Below are 18373 nucleotides of genomic sequence, written 5' to 3' on the forward strand. Positions count from 1 at the left end.
CTGGGTAACCATGGGAGTAATCCAGCCTGTCCAGGCAAAATTCCAGCATATCTAAGGACCAAGTGTCAGCATGACAGTAGTCAAATTCACAATAAGTGCTGCCAATATATGATCTGTTGACTCCTTGCCCAATAAATATGCCATTGTGCTCAAACGCTACCAGAGAACAACAAAGATTCTTCTCCTGAAGTTACTGCAAAAAAGACAGATTTTTTCTTCAGACTCTGATGAAAAACACAGCAGTAAATGAATTCCTTTTGAGTATATAGTACACCAATAACTAATTAACAACATTTAACATCACTTAATTGAATTCACTGCAACATTTATGGACAACATGCACTTAACTGAATTCGACAACAATCACTAACTGAATTTTGACAGCAAGTACAGTGCAATAACTGAATTTCGACAGCAAGAATAGGGCATCCATCGCAGTAATCATAGGGGGGGTGCATACATCACAACAATCACAACATCTATCACATCTTCCTTCAAATCCAAGAACAACCCTTAAATTAACCCTAAATTAAGCCCCAAATCATCACCACCGGCAAGTCAACATGGAAAGCAACGAAATAGCAGTAATCGTCCTATCAAACACCTACATTCCCTTCATCGCATGAATTGCGTCAACAAAACATCAATCTTTCCACCTAAATCATGAAGAACCTAGCCCGATCAAAACCCTAGGACAAAGGAGCAACCCAGCAGGAGAAGAGGATCGAGCGCGTACCGTACTCAGGAGGGAACTCCCCGGGCCCCCGTAGGAGCGGCTCCATGCCGCGTCGATGGGCGGCGGCGTCCAAACCGGCGGCAGAGAAGGCGACGGCGTCGAAGCAGAGAAGGCGACACGGGGGCAAAGAAACAGAGGCCCAACACGACGCAGAGAAACAGAGACAGCAGAGGGTTAAGAAGGGTTTGTGAGCACCGGGGCGAACCGCAAATATTGTACCACACCAGGGGGAATGTAGAAAAGTGCCCAACACCTGCCGCGAGCCTTCTCTTCCCACGTGGCAGCCCAGTTGGCACATTTCGAACTGTTTTGTACCTAAACGTTACCGCATCAGAGTTGATGTATGATTATTACGGGTGTTTTTTGTTTGTGTATGAATCCGTTACCGCCGCGAAAGTTTATGTACCCCAGGTGTAATTAACTCTTTTAAGATTCGTGCCGCAGTGCTCACTCGCATCCCTCCCCCCCGCGTCCCTCTTCCGGACCCGGCACCAATCCCCCGTTCCAAATCCCACCACCCACCGCCGTCGCCTCCTCTTCGGCGGCGAGCCACCACCACCACCACCCACCACCTCCTCCTCCTCCTCCCCATCTCCACCAGACCTCGCATAAACCCCGAGCCGTCGCCTCCTCCACCCCCTCCCCGCACGCCCACCCGCGCATCGGGCTGCAGCTAGGGTTTCATGCGCTCCGCGGCCGCCACAGCCGCCGATGTCGCACCCCGGCAAATTTGTATCCGTTAACCTCAACCGATCGTACGGCCAGTCCGCCCAATCCCAAAGTGGCGGCCGCCCCTCCCGCCCCGCTGCCCCCTCTGCCGGCGGCGGCGGTGGCATGGTGGTGCTTTCCCGCGGTCGCGGCTCCTCCTCTATGGCCAAGCCGCAGCAGCCCAAGCTCTCCGTACCGCCGCCTCTGAACCTCCCCTCGCTCCGCAAGGAGCACGAGCGCTTCGAGGGCGCGACCGTCACTGCAGGCGGTGGGGTCGCCTCAGCCCCGCCCCGATCCGGCGGGGCCGTGGCTGGGTGGATGAAGCCTGCTCCGGCATCCGAGAAGCCACTGGGCTCGATACCGGCTCCTAGTGGCGTTTCCAGGCCCCCGTCGTATGGATTCCAGGAGAAAGCTGTCGTCTTGCGGGGCGAGGACTTCCCTTCTCTTAAAGCAGCGGTGGCGCCACCACCTCCGCCACTCGTGCAGCATCGCCAGAAAGACCTTTATGGGGCTCAAGCCGCCATGCCGGAGACACAGCCGATGCCCCTGGGCATGCGACCACATGTGATGCCCTCGCGTGGTGCTGAGCCCTTGGCTTCTGTTGGCGTCACAGGTACTGGTCTCCATGGTTCAGTGGAGAAAGTGCAAACTCATGATTTGGGGCCGCTGCCACTGGTGCGGCTTAGGTATGATGCTGATTGGGCTGATGATGAGCGTGATACAGTGCTGAGTCTCCCAGATCGCGACAGTAAAGAGAGGGGATTTGGTAGGATCGAGACCATGGTTCCAGGGCGCGACCTTTATGGCGTGACGATGGAGCACTTAAAAAATGAGTCCTGTGGGAGAGATTCCATTGCTCCCAATAAAGAGGGCGGGCAAGATGGTTTGTGGCGATCTCCTAGGCCAAGCCACAATGTGGAGAAGACAGATGGTCGTCCTTACAGTGCAGGCAAAGGAAGCGGACAATTACTTTACCATGAAGGCATTACTAATGGTGCCTCCAAGGATTTGTGCAATACTAGTAAGGATCCTGCTGTGCGAGCCTATGGACAGATTGGGACTGAACTGCATGGAAGCGCACATGTTGGGGAAACTGCAGGTGAATGTTACAATGATAATTCTAATAACTGGTACAGAGGGAAGTCTTTCCAGAATAATCCTGTTTCCAAGGTGATGCCATATCTTGGTAATAAGGGACCTTTAGTTAATGAGCTGGGAACAAAATTTGGCAGGGATAAGTGGCTCGCTGGAGTCCCTGTAAGGCCTTTAGTTGAGCATACCGGTTTTGATAGCATTTCTGCCGTTAGTTTCAGTTCAATAAAGAAGAAAAAAGAAACAACCAAACCATCAGATTTCCATGATCCAGTAAGGGAGTCATTTGAGGCTGAGCTCGATAGGATCTTGAGGGTACAAGAGCAAGAGAGACAGCGGGTAGTGGAAGAACAGGCCAGAGTCAGAGAAATCGCTCGGAAACAAGATGAGGAGAGGGAGAAGCTGATAAGAGAGGAGGAGGAAAGGCGGCGGTTGGTGGAAGATGAGACAAGACAGGCTGTTTGGCAAGCCGAGCAAGAGACGCTGGAAGCTGCTAGAAGAGTTGAGGAGCAGAGAATTGCTAGGGAGGAAGAGAAGACAAGGGTTGCTATGGAGGAGGAGCGGCGTAGAGAAGCCGCACGTCAAAAGCTCCTGGAATTGGAGGCAAGGATTGCTAGACGGCGAGCCGAATCAAACATGAGCGATGGAAATCTTACTTCAGCTGCCAATGATGAACAAACACTTGGAGCCTTGAAAGATAGAGATGTGTCACGGTACAATAATGCTGGTGAAAGACATGATATTAGCAGACTGGGTGAGCGCATCAATACCTCCATGTCATCGGTGGCTTCCAGTCTCAACCGGTACAGTGATACAGTTCCAAGGGCGGTCAACACTATGGGAGATGGACACTCAGGCTTGGTTGATAGAGAACACGCGTACCACAGTGCAAGGGCTGCATTTGAAGACCAAGAAAATCTACATTACAGTCCACGGTGCGACACTTTGGGTACTAAGAGGGGAAGCTTCCCTAAAAAAGATTCTTATGATGGATTTCGGGCATCGCTAGTCGGGCCATCTTCGAGAGACCAAATCAATGATTCATCATGGGCACTGGAAGATTATAGTCAAGGAAGAGTTCCAGGGTGGGATGCACCGAGGGGGAATAACTGTTTTGACAAGCAGTCTGAATTTGACACTCATTTTTTCAATAGTGATAGGTTTGGAGATGCTACATGGCTGCCTAGTGGTTCCTACGGAAGCTCCAATGCTCAACAAGGAGAGAGAATGTTCCAGAACTCCGAGCCTAATGATTTCTCCTCTTTTACAAAATCCTGCTACCCTATGCGGCAACCACGTGTACCCCCCCCACCTGTTGTGACCTCAATGCATGGAAGTGCAATTAGTGCTTCTATTCAACGTGCCAATTCATCTTTCATTCATGATGTAATGGGAGAGAGCTCCAGTAGAGATGATGAACAAACTATGCACAGCCAATATGGTAGTGCATACCAAGAGGTATCCCGCCAGCATGGGACACCTGCTGAAGGCATTGTTGTCAATGAGCAGCAAAATGGGGACAGGGCGAGCCCTGTCTTGGGCTCACAATCTTCTCTTTGTGTTTCAAGCCCTCCTAGATCACCTCCACATGTTTCACATGACGAGATGGATGTTTCTGGTGATTCGCCTGCACTGCCAACTTCTGCTGATGGTTATCGTACTGTGGTATCTGATAATGACCAAGCGGCTTCAACTTTAGATGCAGCAAACATAAGCAGAATCGCCACCTCAAGCACGGCTTCTCACATGGAGGATGATGAATGGCCAAGTGAACACAATGAATCCAAGCAAAAACAGGATGTGTATGATGAGGAAGGCAATAGCTACCAAGAAGATGAAATCAATGATGGCGATGGTGATACTCTTGACTTGGCTAATGAGTTCACAGACGTGCATCTTGACTTGGATGATGAGTTTGCAGAGGAACATAATACAACTGCAGAAATGGAGCCAGTTATACTTGGATTTGATCAGGGTGTACAGGTTGAAATTCCCCTGAATAGTGAGCTTGAATTAACTTCTGTGAAGAGCACAGAACTGGAAGTTGGTGTACACTCGGGCGTCGTGGAGCAAGAGTTGAGATGTGGTTCAGTTGATCCTTGTGACCTTGTTACGCTTCAAGACTTAGCTCTTGATCAAACAAATCCCTTGACCGATGAATCCAATGTTGATCCATCCGGTAGCACAGCTGTGCCAAGTTCCAAGTTACCTGAGGCATCTTTTGCCCTGCCTATTGATTCATCAACATCAGCAGTAATTGACCAGAATGAAGTTCCTGTTAGTCTGCAGTTCGGTTTGTTTTCCAGGTCATCTTTAATACCAACTCCGGTTCGAGCCATTCAGATTGGCTCCATACAGATGCCGATCCATCTCCACAATCAGATTAACCCATCCCTGGCTCAACTGCTCCCTTCATCAGCTCCTTTATTCAAGTTTGGTCAGTTGAGGCATGTCCGCCCTATTGCCCAGAATGTTCGACCACATTCTCAGGCAGTGCCTTCCGTTCAGCCCCCCGCACCATCTCCACATATATCGAAACAGAATGGTTCGAGTGGTATACCCAATGAGATGGATCCAAATGTAAACCAGAATACCCCAAGAGAATCAAATTTGCATCAGCGCAATGAATCTGAAATCAACCGGATGGCTGATTTAAATGAATTTCACAGCCGATTAGACAGAACTTCAATTGAAGAAAATGCATCTTTTGGACTTTCAAAAGGTGATTCTCAGAGGAATAATGATCTCTCCTCAAAGCGGAATCACAAATCTTCTTTCAATAACGCAGAATCTTCTCAAGTTGGTTCATATGGGAAAGCCTTGAGTGGCCTAAAGGCAGGCGCTGTATCTGGTGGAAGTGGGAGGAGATACGGTTATGCTGTTAAAGAATCTAATATGGGATCAACAGGCACAGCTGTTGAACCTTTTCATAAAGATTCCAGAGGATTCCAGAGAAGGTCTCGTAGGAACATAAGAAGAACTGAATTTAGAGTGCGGGCAAATGTTGAGAAGAACGAAGCCCTAGCTTCTGAGTGCCACGATGAGCAGAATGAGAATCTGGTTTCCAATCGATTGGCAAGGGAGATTCTGGTGAGAAATGTGAACAGAAAGGAAGGTACAAATGAAGCAAGTGATATTAATGGAGCAGATTCTTCATCTACATCTGCTCATTATTATAGTAAAACAGAGAGAATCGCACAGAAGGCTCCATCTTATGACAGGTCTCATTGTGGGTACACAGAATCTAGAGCAGGTGGTATCCCCGAGGGAGACGCTAATACCTCGTTACATGCTGGAGTTGTACGCATCGTTAGGCAGCAAGGCGTTGAAATGCCTGCTGATGCAGATGGTTTCATTGAAGTCAGGTCCAAGAAGCAGATCATGAGTGTCAGGAGAGAGCAGAGGGAGAAAGAAAATAGATCCAAAATAAGGATGGCAAAGGTGCCAAGTTATCATCCTTTACATTGGTGCCTTGTATCTATTTGTCTTCGTAAAATTAATGCTTTCGTGTTTGTTGAACCAGGCTCCCCGCAAGCAGCATCAAATGTCTCTACACAGTTTTAGCAGTTCAAGTATTTATAAGGGGACAGTTTCTTTCGGTGGGGAACCTGCGAAGAAAGTTTCTTCGGGTTCTGTCCTTGGAGTTGAAGGAAGGGTCCTTGATCACACCGAACCATCATCTTCATTCATGGGTGATACAGCTTCAATTACACCCATAGGGCGGCCACCTTCAGCCAACACAGGACCTCGTACAAACTACCATGCAAAGAAGTATGTAGCACTGTATCTTAGTTATGTTTATGCTATTTAACTAGGATTCTTGTTTAGAACCTTGTTCAAAAATTCTTTTGCAGGCCTATCCGAAGCCAGGCAACCTCCGACTTGATAACTTCTAGTACCGCAACAAAGCTTGTGGCATGCTTGTCAGAAAGCAATAATAAAACATTGTCCATTGGCACAAACATGGGCAACTGGGATAGTTCACAAATGAACCAGCAGGTAGATTGCTTTGGCAAGTTTTTTTGTCCATATGTACAGATCATTATTCAAAACAGTACGAAGTGCCTTGGTTGCCTTGGGGGACCTTCATTTTGTGTTTCTGCTGACTTCATCTTCTGTGTGCCAAGTTAATGTGGACAGTCCTGTGCTGCTTATATATTCTGCAGGCAAAAGCATTTTATACCCAAAGCATATAGTTTCACAGTTTACCTTCATAAACGATGGGAAGTGAGCTAGCACTATACAATAAAATAACCTACATTGCGAAATTTCTGCATGTCAGTGAAGTCATGTTATTTTGGATCGGGCACTCATCCTAACTTTGTGCTGGGTGGGCCATGCTATACATGTACTTAATATTTGGACATTGATGTTATCTCCAAGATAGAAATCTAACTTCTACTTTTCCTTACTATACGCTATTAAAATAGAAACTATGGTCATGTCCACGCGTTGCAGCTTGAATAGTAAGTTGATATTTTTGATATATTTTAAAATCAAGTTACCCTGTATGTATATGTACAATCATGCCTTTAATTGTTCAAAGATATTTTGTTTCCGGAATGGTTTGAATGTCTTTTCTCAAAGCTGAACCTCTCTTCTAACACTCTGAAAGCAAAAGTAACAACTTATAATGAACAGTGTGTATATGACAATTACAGAAACATATATAATGTATAATTTATAGTATAGTTATGGGACGACTTTTTTTTAGTACTTCTAAATGATCAGAACTTTCAGTGCCCTAATAGCTAGCAGATTACTGAATCATAGAAATGGTGTTCTTTGTAGAAATAGTAGCGCATGAATTTATGTCGGTAGCACAAACAGAATGGTTATAATCTACTAATACTATTTCTGCTCACATCAAATCATGATCACTCACATCATAATCACAACCTTCACTGTTTCACTAACCAGAAAATTATAATTTTGGATGCACCCAAAGAATGGAAAATATGATCAATGCTTTAGACAGCACATGTACTACTAAGCACTTATCCACTATGATGTGGCGAACTCATACGTATAAATGGATGTCCATGCTTGTTATTTCCTGGAGCACGCGGCGCTGGTTTGTATGTTCTGATCAACGCAGTCTTTCAGTGCATGAACCAACCAATTGTTTTGCAATGTCTTTTAAGTTCACTGTTTGCACCGCACTCACAAAGCACAAGTGCAGTAAAAAGGAAATCTTAAACAAGTTAAAAAAAGAAATCTTAATTAGTTTATGAATGGAATTTAGCAGTGCATGGCTTAATGAGATTACTGCGTCAGTAGTCAGTTTTAGAATAAAGAGATATTGAATTAATGGTAAGGAAATATATTGCATTAATATGATTTCATTGCGACAAATCTGAATAATTGTATATATTTTAGTGTTCAAAAAGTGATTGGAAGTTTGGCCATGCATTCTAGTGCGGCATCTATTTGAGAATGGAGGGAGTATTGATTTTCTTAACAAATATTGTGGTTCTACATGCACTTCTGAGTTTTAAGGCAACAATTGGCACGTTTATGTTTTAAAGACGAGTTGTTTCTAACTCTGAAGTCTTACAATTCTGTGCTTGTATACTTCTGACAACTTGTGCCCATGCTAGGTTATGCCATTAACTCAAATTCAACTTGAGGAAGCAATGAAACCAGCAAAGTTTGAACAAGGAGGTTCTGGCTTTCCTTTGGAGTCCAATAATGCTCTATCTCCTACAGTAACCACGGACATGGCATACACATCTGCTAGCCCTATCAATTCTCTTTTGGCTGGGGAGAAGATTCAGTTTGGTAAGCACATCATGGTTTGTATTAGTATCGTACAATGCTTCCAGCAGCTTCATTGATGATGAAATAATTACAATGCTCAGGGGCAGTTACCTCGCCAACCGTACTGGCTCCCATCACCCGAACAATTTCAAAAGGGCTTGGTGCTCCAGGTTCATCTTGGCCTGAAATGAAGATTGACCGAAATTTGCGTGGTGATAACAGTAGTGCTGCTGTTTTGTTCGATAAGGAGAAGGCTACTACTAAAGATCAATGTTCAAACTCAGAGGAGGTTGAAGCTCAAGCTGAGGCTGAAGCAGCTGCTTCTGCTGTGGCTGTTGCAGCTATTTGTACTGATGAGGCAGTTGGAACTGCAGCTTCTGCTTCAGACAAAAATAGCTTTAGCAGTAAGGATCTCACTGGGTTAACAGCCGGAGGTATGATCTTCTGGTTGTTGATTATTTGATTTAAAAATTACCTTTTAGATGCACCTGTATTTATAGAGCTTAATAAAACTTAAGCAGGGGCAATAACAGGTCAACCTGGTCAATCATCTAGAGAGGAGCTACTGACGGTTGCCCTTCCAGCAGACCTGTCAGTTGACACTCCGTCAATGCCCCTGTGGCCTTCTTTACCAAGCCCACAGGTGCCAGGGCCAACGCTTTCTCAGTTCCCCATTGCACAGCCGTCCCACTTCTCTTGCTTCGAGATGAACACAATGTTAGGAGGACATCCTTTTGCATTTGGGCCAAGTGATGAATCTGCCGGCACTTTGGGTCAACAGCCTCAAAGAAGCAACGCTTTGCCTTCAGCACAGTTGGGTGCTTGGCCATCTATGGTGGATTCATTTTATCGCCCCCCTACTGGATTCGCTGGTCCTTTCATTAGCCCTGGAGGAATCCCAGGCATGCAAGGTCCTCCACATATGGTGGTCTACAACCACTTTGCCCCACTTGGGCAATTTGGTCAAATGGGGCTTGGTTTTATGGGAGCCACTTACATTCCTGGTGACAAGCAGCCTGATTGGAAGCAAAACCAAGGACCTTCTGTTGGCATCAGCCAGAGTGATCCAAGCAACCAAAGTGTGCTACCTGGTCAAGTAACCTCACCCAGTTTTCCTACTCAAGTGCCGCATCTACGTGCAACTTCTATCATGCCAATCCCATCCCCGCTGACAATGTTTGACATGGCTTCGTTCCAGGTATGCAATAGTTGGTTCAGATAACATGTTTAGAGAATCAAATTGGTTCATCCTTATGTGTTTGGATATCCATTTCATTATCAGAAGGGTGATTAGTTTGTGTTATAGGATCAGAAAGAGCAATCTCTCTCTCTCTCTCCCTCTCTCTCTCTCTTGTGCATAACTTCATATGCATGAAACAGTTGGAGGCACTTTGTGGCAGCATTTACTATACTCCATCCCTTCCAAAATATAAGGTGTATTAGTTTTTTCAGAAGTCAAACATTTGCATATTTCACCAAGTTTTTAGAAAAAAGTATCAATATCTACAATACCATATTTGTATCATTAGATCCATCAAGAAAAGTATTTCACTTTTTACTTATTTTGTATTATAGATGTTGATATTTTCTTCTATAATCTTGGTCAAACATACAAATGTTTGACTGGCATGAAAACGGATACACCTTATATTCTTGAATCTAGGTAGTAGCTTGGATTTGTTAGCCTTTTCCAGTATGTGCCCGGGGTGTAGGGTTGACACATTATTATTGACTATGTGCACTGTTTTTTTCTTCTTCGAAACGGAGGATTTGCCTCATCTAGAGGATAGAGTTTGTTACAAGTGACCCCCACAAAACAAATGACCCTAGTTTCTTAGCCCCGGCGGTGATCCGAAGGTTGACCTCGCTCATGACGTGGACATTGTAGCTGTTCTGCTTCGGAAGCATTGGATCTGTTTTTGCTTTTCTCTATGGCAGATTTAATCTATGTTCACACAATTGCTTGCCATTGCCAGTTTCAAATAAAATCATTGTATTTTTTAGGAGAGCCCCCAATGTATATTTTCTATGATCATTGTATATTGAACTAAATAACCTGGTTACAAACAAGTTTCTGTTTTGTTTTATGCCACAACATTTTCTCTGTTGGCATTGTAACTAACTTCGTGACTATTATTCCAGTCATCTGCGAAAATACAGGTGCAACCTTGTTGGCCACGTGTGCCTATGCACTCTGTCCCGTTATCAGTGCAACTGCAACCGCATCCAATAGATGGTACAGTGGCATCACAGTATGTTGATAGTGTGGTAATTGACAAGTCAAGTACAAATGAGCGGTTCCAGGAGCCCTCAACATCAGATAGCAACAAGAGTTTCCCAAGTATAGCTGCCTCCCAGTCGTCGGATGTTAAACAGCCAGCCTCAAGCAGTTCAGATGCTCGAACTGCTGAGCCTTCATTTGTCCGGAAAGGTGTGATCGGCAATGAAGTCCCAAATAGCAACCCCAAGTCTGGTCAAGTTGCCAAGATGCCCTCCAAGCCACACCAGTCTTCATTACCATCGGATCAACAGTTCAAGCATTCAGTTAATAATAATCAGGATCGTCTGGCCAGGGTTACCCAAAGGGCTGGAACTGTGAATGAATGGCAACGTCGGTCAGGATATCCCGGGAGGAGCTCTGGTTCCAACAAGAAATATGGCACTGGTAGGGTGAAGCAGATCTATGTTGCCAAATCGTCATCAAAAAGTAGCCAGGCCCCATCAAGCTAAGAGCAGATATTCTTTCGGCCCAATTTTCTGTGCATGAGATTCATGTTTTATTTGGTAATTATAGCCTGTGCCCGTTATTTATTGTTGCTTCATTTTCATGCATGGAGCAGTTTGCCCCCTCTTTGAAGCAATATGGCGTCGTACCTGTATAAATTTTGCAGCTCACCAAAGGGTGTTCTATCTGAACGTTTAGGGCAACTCCAGCGCGGTGCATCGAAACGCCCCTAGGTCTGGACACTTTGCCATCTAACGATATGCACAAATGTCCATGGACTGGCCCGGATGTTCGAATATCCACAAAATGGCATCAAACCTAGGTACATTTAGCAGAGAGTAAAATTCATCTATGGTACCTGAACTTGTGTCGCGAGCTTATTTTGGTCACTGCATATAAGAAGTTAGTCAATACGGTTACTATGTACAAGTTGAGGTGATTATACGGGCACTGACTCGTATTTTATTTGAGTTGACCGGTCAAACATGCTGTGTGGAAGGGTTCTATCTCCTCCCCACGTGGGTCCCACCTGTCAGTGAATGAAGGAAAGAAACTAAGAAGAGACTAAAATTTCGGACGTGTGGGGATTCGAACCGGAAACCTACGGCAACTCGCGATGGCCAATTGAGCACACGAATGTTCCTAAAATCTTAAATCTTAAAGTGCACGCGCACCTCTTGGAGAGAACGAGCGGCCGGCTCGAGCCGGCTCTTGAGCTGGCCGCTCAATCTTGCTACCGTCCTCGTGAGTTCACCTGCAAGTGCTATTTGGTCTGGAAGACTCGCTAGGCGACACGGTCGTTTTTCTAGACCAGTCCTCCACCGTGACGCCACCCTGCCCCTCTCCTTCCTTCCTCCCCATGGCGCCTCCCTACTCTTCCCCTCCCTTCCCATGACGCCGCCTCTCTCCTTCCCTTCCTTCCCATGGTGCACTCTGCTCCTCCCCTTCCCACCCATAGCTGATGCTGCTTCTTCGGACGGCGGGGTGAAGGACAACGGAGCAACTGCTGTGGAGGGCGGCCTGCGTGTCCTTGAGCGGCCATGGCGTGGAGGCGTAGGAGGACCATGGCTGGGAGGCGGTGGAGGGACAACGCGAGAGGGCCACAATCCTCGTCGCCGTCTGGCTGCGGCGGGTCTCCCTGTCCCGCCATAGTCGGCCGCGGCTTCCTCTGGCCCTCCTCGCCGGTGACGCCCACGACTAGACCCCGCCTTTCTGCGGCGACCATATCCACGCCGGACTCCATGTCCACCGTCAGCGACCTGAGGAGCCCCGCCGCTTCGAGCCTCGACTTGCTCCACGACGACTCCGTCCGTGACCCTAGGCCTCCCACTTCGTATTTTCCAAGTGCATCGAGGCGACCTCTCGCCGATCCAGTTCCAATTCGGCCCTTTAGGCAGTAGCTCGGTGTACTACTGTACTAGGACATGGTGTTTGGTTGTGCTACTGCTCGGTGTTGGGATGCCGATCGAGAGGTTTGGCCTCTTCACCTGCTGGCCATCACATCCAGGGCCTCCTCTTTTGCATTGATTTTTGTTTGTGAGAGTACTAGCGCTGCTGCTCTCCTGCAGATCGAACAGCAAGAACAAGATTCAGAGAAAGACTTTCAGTTAAGTGTTGAACTGAAAACAACATAAATCAACATGAATCATCTGTCCACAAGTTGCCACTGGACGCATCAAGCAGGAATTAAAATCATCACACATGCATGTAGCCGTGTACACAATACCTGGTAACTAAACAACCATGAAGAATAGGGACTGAACAACCACAATGCTCTAGCTTGCTCTGTTTTCAGTTGATCGCTCAGTGAACCCAACCTCTCTCTGAAAGCAAAAAAAGCAGTAGTACACGAGACAAATTTAGTCAGGAAGAACTAAGAAATCAATTCTAATGATTTTCTGAAAGTCCTAAAAAGAGTTGCACAACCATACTAGTTGCACATGGACTGCAGATAGTTGGTCGGGGTAGCTACAAACTGAATCGTCGATTTGCGGCTACATCGAGACTTCAGCGGTGGATGAGACGTTGTATATACAGCTGCACACAGATGTATGACAAGTTTCATAATATGCAAGTCATACTCGTACAATTAAGCATGTATAGTTGCACAAGCAGGTCTTATAAATTTCAGAAATCACACTACGATACTAAGTTAGTTAGATGATATTTTTCATCAAGTTGATCTATTTTTACTAGTCATATTTTTTTGGCATGCTCAGTAGTTGTAGTCACACACATAATCATTTTCAGTTGGATATGATTATTGGAAAGTTGTACAACAAGGTGACTATGCCACGGAGGTGCACACTTTTATCGACATAGTAGCTCACGCACGACTGTGAGAATTGCACATGCGCGGCAGCATAATCGCACACATACGATAACGAAGCTTCACACTCTTTTCAGCGTAGTAGCTCACATTCGGCCCTGGAGTTGTAACACCCCGGATGTAACTTTCCTAATTTGTACTCCAACTCTTGCCGTTTCCGGCGTTAAGTTATTTTATTTTCTCGAGTTCGGGTTTTTGTCTCTGTGTGTTGTTGTTTTTGTCATGCATCTCTTATCATGTCATCATGTGCATTGCATTTGCATACGTGTTCATCTCATGCATTCGAGCATTTTCCCCGTTGTCCGTTTTGCATTCCGGCGCTTCGTTCTCCTCCGGTGGTCATTTCTACCTTTCTTTCGTGTGTGGGGATTAAACATTTCCGGATTGGACCGAGACTTGCCAAGCGGCCTTGGTTTACTACCGGTAGACCGCCTGTCAAATTTCGTATCATTTGGACTTCGTTTGATACTCCAACGGTTAACCGAGGGACCGAAAAGGCCTCGTGTGTGTTGCAGCCCAACACCCTTCCAATTTGGCCCAAAACCCACCTAAACCTGCTCCATATTCTAGAGCGTTTGATCACGATCGCGTGGCCGAAAACCGCACCTCATTTGGACTCTCCTAGCTCCCTCTACCTATAAAACTAGATCCCTTCCCCGAAATCCGGACCCCCCCTCGTCCAAACCCTAGATCCAACCCCTCGCGCCGCCGGACGAAAACTGCCGGGCTGGACATGTCCGGACGCTCCGCCACCACCGCCCCGGGCCAATAGGCGCCCGCCACGTGGCGCCGCCGCACCGCCCCCGCCGCCGGCCCGGGCAGCCCTCGTTAGGCCCCCGCGGCCCACTCCCTCCGCCGTCGCGCGCCCGCGCCCTTCTCCTCTCCTCCCCGCGCTCCGGCCGCCGAGCCGCCATCGCCGGCCCGCCGCAGCTCCTCGCCGGCCCCGCCGCCTCCGGCCGCCGCACCGGCCTCGACCGCGCCGCCCCGCCGCCGCCACCTCGTCGCGCGCCGCCGCCCGGCCCGGATCCGGCGAGATCCGGCCGGCCCTCGCTTCCCCGACTTCTCCGGCGACCCCGAGCACTATTCCGGCGAAGATCCGGCGAACTCCTCGATCCGCGTGCAAACCCTAGATCGGAGGTCGAAAATCTGCTAAGTCCCTGATATTTTCCGTTTCAAGTGCTCCTGTTCGTAGCTCCGTAACTTTGCATCTGTAGCTCCGATTCATGCATATAGCATATCGAAATGTTCATCTCAGAGAGTACATCATTTCATTCCATTGCATCATTTTCATTTGAGTTCATCTTGATGCCCGAAATGCTATTAGAAGAGGGCTACTTGAGATAATTGTCAGATCTGCTACTCCATTTAGGTTTTTGTCATTTTTTCCATGATTAATGTGTGCATGATATGCCCTGATGCTCTACATATGTTTTGTTAGGGGTTTTGTCATATTTCCAGAGGGGCAACCCATGTATTTTTGTGATGTGTGAGGTGACTAGTGCAAGCTTGCAAAGTGGTGCACTTAGTAATTCTGTTTTCAGGGACTTAGTAATTCCACTAAGTCCTTGAGCTGTTTATCTCATGATGCCATATGTTCATGTTGTTTCCTAGTTATCCGTGCCTCTTTTAAGGATGATCAGTAAGGATGTTTTGTTAATCTTGTAGTGCTATATCCATCCATGTCTTTGTTTGCAATTATGGAGTGCCCTAGCTTGAGTCAATCGAGCTATACTTTTGCTACTTTGTGAATCTGGGCAGATTGTCAACTTGTTTGCAATTTTGCCGATGATGTTGTAGTTGATCCGTGCATGCTATGTTATTGTTCTTGCCATGTCTAGCTTGTATTTTGTGCCTTCTTGTTGGGTGTATGCTTGTCTTGTCATGACTTGCACCGTAGTGAGTGCATCGAGCTCGTAAACATGCCTACTTGAGGTATGTTTCAGCATGTGCCAGTTTTCACCAAGTCTGAGAACTGATTATGTTTTTGCCAGTATTTTCTGATCCCTTTTGGCTCAAGGTCACTAAGGGACTTTTATTAATCTCTTTGAGTAGCTCCATGCCATGCTTTACTTTGCCATGTTCAGATCCTGTAGCATGTAGTTTTGTTGCTCCGAAGAGGGCTATCTGATCTGAAATTCCAGACAAGTGTTAATTTCACTAAGTCTGAAATCTGTTTACCATATGCATTTTTTCCATGCTTGTTTGAACCTGTTAATGGGTGAATAGGCCGTAGCTCAGTGCTAGACTTTTGTTAAGCATCTTTAATGCATCCCTGCCATGTATTTTGTTGTCATGTTTGGTTGCTGTAGCATGTTCATCTCATTGCATTTAGATGGCTACTTGCTGTAAATCGCAGACCGGTGTCATTTTTGAATCGCTTGCCATTTCCAAACCGTAACTCCGATTCCGGTGTTCTTTATGTCGTTTTCAAGCGATTTCATCTCATCTTTCCATTGTAACACTTGGATTTCCATGTTGAGGCCAGGTTCATGCATTTCCTGTCATATCTTGCATTTCGCATCCCGCATCGCATCCCGCTTAGCATACCATCTTTGCATTGCGTTTTTTGAGTTTGCACGTGGTTGATTGTATCCTTGTTGCTTGTTTGTCTTGTTTGGGTAGAGCCGGGAGACGAGTTCGCTAACAAGGAGCCCGTTGAGTTTGCTTTCGAGGATCCAGTCAACTCTGACAACTGTGCAGGCAAGATGATTATACCCTCGAAATCACTACTATCTTTGCTATGCTAGTATGCTCGCTCTTTTGCTATGCCATTGCTACGATGCCTACCACTTCCTTTCAAGCCTCCGAAATTGCCATGTCAAACCTCTAACCCACCATTGTCCTAGCAAACCGTTGATTGGCTATGTTACCGCTTTGCTCAGCCCCTCTTATAGCGTTGCTAGTTGCAGGTGAAGATTGGAAGGCCGTTCCTTGTTGGAACATTTATTTACTTGTTGGGATATCATTATATTATCTTGTTATCTTAATGCATCTATATACTTGGTAAAGGGTGGAAGGCTCGGCCTCTCGCCTAGTGTTTTGTTCCACTCTTGCCGCCCTAGTTTCCGTCATATCGGTGTTATGTTCCCGGATTTTGCGTTCCTTACGCGGCTGGGTTATAATGGGAACCCCTTGATAGTTCGCCTTGATTAAAACTTTTCCAGCAATGCCCAACCTTGGTTTTACCATTCGCCACCTAGCCTCTTTTTTCCCTTGGGTTACCGGAGCCCAAGGGTCATCTTATTTTAACCCCCCCGGGCCAGTGCTCCTCTGAGTGTTGGTCCGAACTGAGCTGCCTGCGGGGCCACCTCGGGGAAACTTGAGGGTTGGTTTTACTCGTAGCTAGTCTCATCTGAGTGTGCCCTGAGAACGAGATATGTGCAACTCCTATCGGGATTTGTCGGCACATTCGGGCGGTGTTGCTGGTCTTGTTTTAACCTGTCGAAGTGTCTTGAAGAACCGAGATACAGTCTGATCGGAACGTCTTGGGAGGAGGTCTATTCCTTCGTTAACCGTGAGAGCTTGTCATGGGCTAAGTTGGGACTCCCCTGCAGGGATTTGAACTTTCGAAAGCTGTGCCCGCGGTTATGGGCAGATGGGAATTTGTTAATGTCCGGTTGTAGATAACTTGAACCTTAACTTAATTAAAATGAATCAACTGAGTGTGTTCCAGTCACTGTCGATGATGACTGCTACTACTCAGGAGGTGCTGAAGCCTTCATGGAACCTGGATGGATTCAAGCGATGCAAGAAGAGCTTCAACAGTTTGAGCTGAACAATGTGTGGGAATTAGTCAAGCGTCCTGACCCTCACAAGCACAATATCATTGGCACCAAATGGATCTATCGCAACAAACAAGATGAGCATGGTCAAGTTGTCAGAAACAAGGTTCGTCTCGTTGCTCAAGGATACACTCAAGTTGAAGGGATTGACTTCGATGAAACATTTGCTTCGGTGGCTAGGCTTGAAGCTATTCACATACTGCTAGCCTATGCCAACCATCACAATATCCTCCTGTATCAAATGGATGTAAAGAGTGCCTTTCTCAATGGCAAGATTGAAGAAGTGTATGTTGCACAACCGTCTGGCTTTGAAGATCCAAAACATCCTGATATGGTATACAAGCTCAACAAGGCACTATATGGCCTCAAACAAGCCCCTCGTGCTTGGTATGACACACTCAAAGACTTCCTGAAGAGCAAAGGCTTCAAACCTGGTTCCCTGGATCCCACTCTCTTCACGAAGACATACGATGGTGAACTGTTTGTGTGCCAGATCTATGTGGATGACATTATCTTTGGCTGCACTGACAAAAGATACAATGATGAGTTTGTACACATGATGCAAGAGCAATATCAGATGTCCATGATGGGTGAGCTGAAGTTCTTCCTTGGTCTTCAAATTCGTTAGCAGAGCAACGACATCTTCATATCTCAAGAGAAATACCTCAAAGATTGCCTGAAGAAGTTTGGAATGCAAGACTGCAAGGGATACATGACACCAATGCCAACCAAAAATCATCTGGGCCCTGACAACAATGGTAAAGAGTTCGATCAAAAGGTATACCGCTCCATGATTGGTTCTTTACTCTACTTATGTGCATCTAGGCCAGATATCATGCTTAACGTTTGCATGTGTGCCCGATTCCAAGAGGCACCAAAGGAGTCGCATCACCTAGCTATGAAGCGAATTCTTCGATATTTGGCTTACACCCCAACACTAGGATTATGGTATCCAAAGGGCTTAGAGTTTGATCTAGTTGGATTCTCAGATGCTGATTATGCTGGTGACAAGGTTTATCATAAGTCCACAATAGGCACATGTCACTTTCTAGGACGATCTCTTATCTGTTGGTCTTCAAAGAAGCAGAACTGTGTGTCTCTCTCCACTGCTGAATCTGAATACATTGCTGCTGGATCTTGCCACACTCAAGTTCTTTGGATGAAGCAAACTCTCAAGGACTATGGCATCCATCTGAAGCAAGTGCCACTATACTGCGACAATGAAAGTGCCATCAAGATTG

At 46.4% G+C, this 18373-nt stretch overlaps 1 protein-coding gene across 2 annotated transcripts; it reads left to right on the forward strand.

Annotated features, from left to right (window-relative positions):
* Window positions 1-1194: 1194 nt before the first annotated feature.
* LOC119285836 lies at window positions 1195-11153 on the forward strand. Of its 2 annotated transcripts, none has more exons than XM_037565166.1 (7): window positions 1195-5977; window positions 6060-6307; window positions 6391-6535; window positions 8137-8317; window positions 8398-8730; window positions 8818-9494; window positions 10439-11153. In XM_037565166.1, the coding sequence occupies exons 1-7, from the start codon at window positions 1448-1450 to the stop codon at window positions 11024-11026; spliced, it is 6702 nt and encodes a 2233-aa protein (XP_037421063.1). In that variant the 5' UTR covers window positions 1195-1447; the 3' UTR covers window positions 11027-11153. The 2 variants fall into 2 exon arrangements, with proteins under 2 accessions (XP_037421063.1, XP_037421064.1); XM_037565167.1 differs by having other exon boundaries at window positions 8830-9494.
* The last annotated feature ends 7220 nt before the right edge of the window (window positions 11154-18373 follow it).

The sequence above is a fragment of the Triticum dicoccoides genome, chromosome 4A (assembly GCF_002162155.2).
Source record: "Triticum dicoccoides isolate Atlit2015 ecotype Zavitan chromosome 4A, WEW_v2.0, whole genome shotgun sequence".
Classification (NCBI taxonomy): domain Eukaryota; kingdom Viridiplantae; phylum Streptophyta; class Magnoliopsida; order Poales; family Poaceae; genus Triticum; species Triticum dicoccoides.